This window comes from Orycteropus afer, unplaced genomic scaffold (assembly GCF_000298275.1).
Source record: "Orycteropus afer afer isolate SDZICR_OR568_19922 unplaced genomic scaffold, OryAfe1.0 scaffold00130, whole genome shotgun sequence".
NCBI lineage: Eukaryota > Metazoa > Chordata > Mammalia > Tubulidentata > Orycteropodidae > Orycteropus > Orycteropus afer.
Genome location: NW_006921717.1, coordinates 907,543 through 911,584, shown reverse-complemented (window position 1 = coordinate 911,584; position 4,042 = coordinate 907,543). Strand labels below are relative to the sequence as shown.

At 50.9% G+C, this 4,042-nt stretch overlaps 1 protein-coding gene across 1 annotated transcript in view; it reads left to right on the top strand.

Annotated features, from left to right (window-relative positions):
* The window catches only part of PPP6R3 (protein phosphatase 6 regulatory subunit 3), a 71,948-nt gene that overhangs the window by 25,549 nt on the left and 42,357 nt on the right, over positions 1–4,042 (top strand). The window contains exons 9-10 of the mRNA XM_007944672.1: positions 177–326; positions 1,258–1,322. Coding sequence (XP_007942863.1) covers positions 177–326; positions 1,258–1,322 — 215 coding nt within the window. The remainder of the gene's footprint in view (positions 1–176; positions 327–1,257; positions 1,323–4,042) is intronic.

Sequence of the window (4,042 nt, the reverse complement as noted above, 5' to 3'; positions counted from 1 at the left end):
TCTGTAAAGACTGACAGCCTTGGAGACCCTGTGGGCAGTTCCACTCTGTCCTCTAGGGGCACTGTGGGTCAGAATGGACTCCATGGCAATGGGTGTGGTTTAAATCACAGTGCTGTAAGTATGTCAAAGTGGAGGTTGGAAAACACTGAGGCCACGCATTGCTTGCTCTCTCGTAGGACATGTTCTTCAAGTACACGTGGAATAACTTCCTTCACACCCAGGTGGAGATCTGTGTGGCGCTGATTCTTGCAAGTCCCTTCGAAAACACAGAAAACGGCACAATCACTGAGCAGGACGCCGTGGGGGACAATTTGTTACTGAAACACGTAAGCTTATCTGGCCCTTCTCTCCTGGTTAGAGCATTCCCTGTTCCCTATGTCCTGAATTGAGGTTCAAGTACAGAGAGAAGATCCTTAGCTGTCAGGTCTGCATTGCACTGGACACCAGTGAAGTGGACCTGCTTTTGAGGACATGAATAGAGCTGAAGATCTGTAGTCACCTTCTGGTGCCGAGAAGGGCGAGGTGCTGCTGCGGGAGCCCCTTGGGGCTGCTTCCTCTTGGGTGATTCCGATTCCTCCGGGCTCTCAGCTGCTCTCGCTCTTGGAGTTCCTTCTCGTCCTTGGCTTACTCTCACCCAGGGAAACAGGGAAGGCTGCCTGGAGGAGGAGCACAGTGTATGGGGGTGATGAATGAATGATCCTGAGTCAGAGGGGCTGCTCGCTCCGGTCTTGCAGCCCCAGTGCGTCTCCGTGTGCAGAACTTTGTCAGACGCATATGTATGTGGCAGTGGGGTACAGGAACACTGCGTCTGAAGGCAGGGTGCTGACACTTAAGAAGCATGAGGTTGCTGTGGGTGTCTAACTTAAAGTTGTTATTTTTTGCCAGGGCATAATTTTCTTCTTCTCATTTTAGATTTGGTCACTTGCTGTCTTTCTGAGTCTAATTTTTATGGTCGCCAGAACCTGGCTTTGCTCTAGGTGGCGGCTCATGATGGCCCTGCACATGCCATGGTAGTCTCCCACTAGATGCACTGCTGGAGGGGACATGGGGGTCCTGTTTCAGGTCCCTGCAGTGTTTCAGGGCCTTGAGTGAGTTTATCACCACCTTGCCTTTGGTTCAGCTAGTCATTCACAGCTGTTTTTAGCTTGCAATGTTATGCATACCACTGTTCTGTTTCACCAGAGCTCACTCTCATTGAAAAGTTTTGACACTTTGACATTCATTGAGATGTTAACCAGAATGTTCTTTTTATTTCAGCTCTTTCAAAAATGTCAGTTAATAGAACGAATACTTGAAGCCTGGGAGATGAACGAGAAGAAACAGTAAGCAATTAAGACTTCAGCTTGACTTACAGTTTGAAAAATACCTCCCCCTTCAGTGCCCTAGTCAACAGTGCGTCCTGGTGGTGCATCGGTTAAGCACTCAGCTGCCCCTGGAAATCTTGGCAGTTCAAGCGCACCTGCTGCTCTGTGGGAAGAAGCTCTAACAGTGTCCTTCGCTGGAGATGGCAGCCTGGGAAACCCAGTGGGGCAGTGGGACTCTGTCCTGCAGGATGGCGAGGAGTTGGAATCGAGTCCATGGCAGTGGGTTTTTGTTTGCTGTTTTGCCATGGTCAGAGAAAAACGAAAAGAACTGCACGACACAGGCCACATCATAGTGTCAGCAGCTCTCAGGACTTCTGGAATGTTGCCTCGTGACAGTGCTTTCCTTTTTGTGTGTGGATGGGTATCTGTTTCGTTTTGTTCAAGCAGGCACTGCTGGATTTTTTTTTTTCTTTCAAATTTTATTTTTAAAATTATGATTTGCGTGAAGGTTTACAGAGCAAGTTCATTTTCTATTCACCAGTTTGTGCACATTTTGTTTCATGTTGATTGCACCCTCACAGTGTAACAGCTCTTTTTCCACTTCCTCCCTGTGGTTGCCTTTTCCTCTGTCCTTCTTTCCTGCGCATTCCTGCCCCTAAGCTATTTCCCTGTGCAAACAGTACCCTTCTGCTCTCCCGTGGTTGGTCTAAGGAGTGGACCTCTCTGGTATAACTGTTTACCTGTAGGCCTGCCACAGGAGTGAGTGAGTTCAGTTCCTGGCCCGAAGGATGCCTACGTGACAGTGGTTTTTCTAACAGTTTCTTTTTAGGCACCCCCTCTCCTCCGCCTGCAGTCATCCCACTTCTCTTTATGGGAAACTGGGGAGAAGGGAGTCCCCCCTGCCGCTGTGCTGCCTTGGGGGCTTTCTGGTCCTTTGGAGTGGCTGTTCTGAAGGAGTGATGTGGAGTGAATGAAGGAGGGTTGTGAAGGAAGGCTCTCCTTGGTGACACGTTGGGCTGGTTTTCCTCTCTGGCCAGAACATGTACAGGGCGCGTATCTGTTCTAGAGCAGGGGCTTCCGGCATGGGGAGCACCTTAGGGGGGCTCCTGGGAAATTGATTGACCTGACTGGCAGGGTCGTTTGTGGGAGGCCTTGATGCTTGTGTGAACAGTTCTGTCGCATGGCACCCTTTTCAGGGTGGGCGTGTCTGCACTAGGAGTTGATGCCTGGGAGCTGTAAGAGCCCAAAGCCTCTGAAGCAGGTTGCAGGACGTGGTCCTCTTGTGTATTTGAGTTGGGTTTGTTGATGGGTTAGTCTCATACCATCAGGATTGTCCTCCGTCCTTGGACAGTTTTATGAATTCTGACAGTGCGTGCAGGGGTACAAGCCCTGCCACAATCCAAAAGTGGACCATCTCCGTCACCTCCACAAGTTGTCCCAGGCCCCTGGGTAGTTGCCATGGGTCTCTGTTCACACTCGCCTTGTCAGGCAGGGCCCCCGGGAGCTGGGGCACTCATGGCCACTGTCAGCTCTCCTCTGTGAGCGTCGGTGTTTTAATTGCTTGAGGAACCGGCAGCGCTTGGGTTGGACTGTGTGCAGAGTTGGGCCTTTTGGTAGTGTGTCCCAGAGGCCAAGTCGCGCTAGACAGAGGAGGCTCCTTTGGTGGGGCTGCGGGCGCCCAGACCAGCAGCGTCTCTGGTCGTGTGTGCGACCTGCCTCACCGAGCTCCCCTCCACTGCTGCCTCATCGGCCAGAGCTTGTGCTTCAGAGTGCGCTCTCCTCTCCTCACGAGCTCCTTCTGAGGGTGTGGCTAACAGGCCCCTGATGGCCCAGCACCAGCTTCTCTGACGTTTCCTTGAACCAGAAGCCTCCAAGAACAGAAGCCCTGGATAGGAAACCTGCAGGTGGCCCTTGGTTTTCAGCCGCTGGCTTGAGGGAACGTGGCCAAGCATCAGCTGAGAGAACAGCTGGATGACTGTAAGCCTGCAGCGAGCCTGTCACTCAGTGAGGTCGCCCTGAGGCTCCAGCTCTCAGGTGCCCAGCCCCTGAGGTCATCTACCTGACGGTGTCTCTCAGGTGAGCGGCAGGCAGGCGGAGCCAGGGCTGTTGGCAGTGGCTCCTGCCACATCCCTTCTCCACTCGTCAGCACCTGCTTTGCTTTGTTCCCTGCTGCCTTTGGTTTGATAGAATTAAGTCTTGACACTTGTAAATAGAGGAATCACAGAAACAGGAAACGTTTGTCTGAATGTAAAGGTTGGTGTGACTGGGCAGCCAGACCTTGAATGGGCATGGAGGCATGACGGTTAGCTTTCCTTACCTGGGTTCTAAGCAGTTTATGGAAAAGAGAAAGTTGTCTCCCTCTTTTTCTCTTGGCCAGATCCTCAAATCCGCCAATGTGTTAACTTGAGAAATGCCTTTAGTACTTATTATCTCTGATGGTTAGTTGATCTATTTAAAATTAAATGTTTTTCTGGGAAATGAACTAGCAGAATTACTCAGTTCTGTGGGCAGCAACAATCTGATTAGAGGCTGAAGACGTGTTTTACACAAAGATACCAGGGAAGGTCCTAAAACATAGGTGTCTATGAGTATTTGTTGCTGTTTTAAAGAAAGTTTATTGCTTTTGTTGTTGTTGTTGTTATTTTGCCGTCGAGTCGGCCCTGACTCATAGCGACCCCTCCTTGGGTTTCCGAGGCAGTATCACTACGGAAGTAGATTGCCCCATCTTCCTTCCGAGG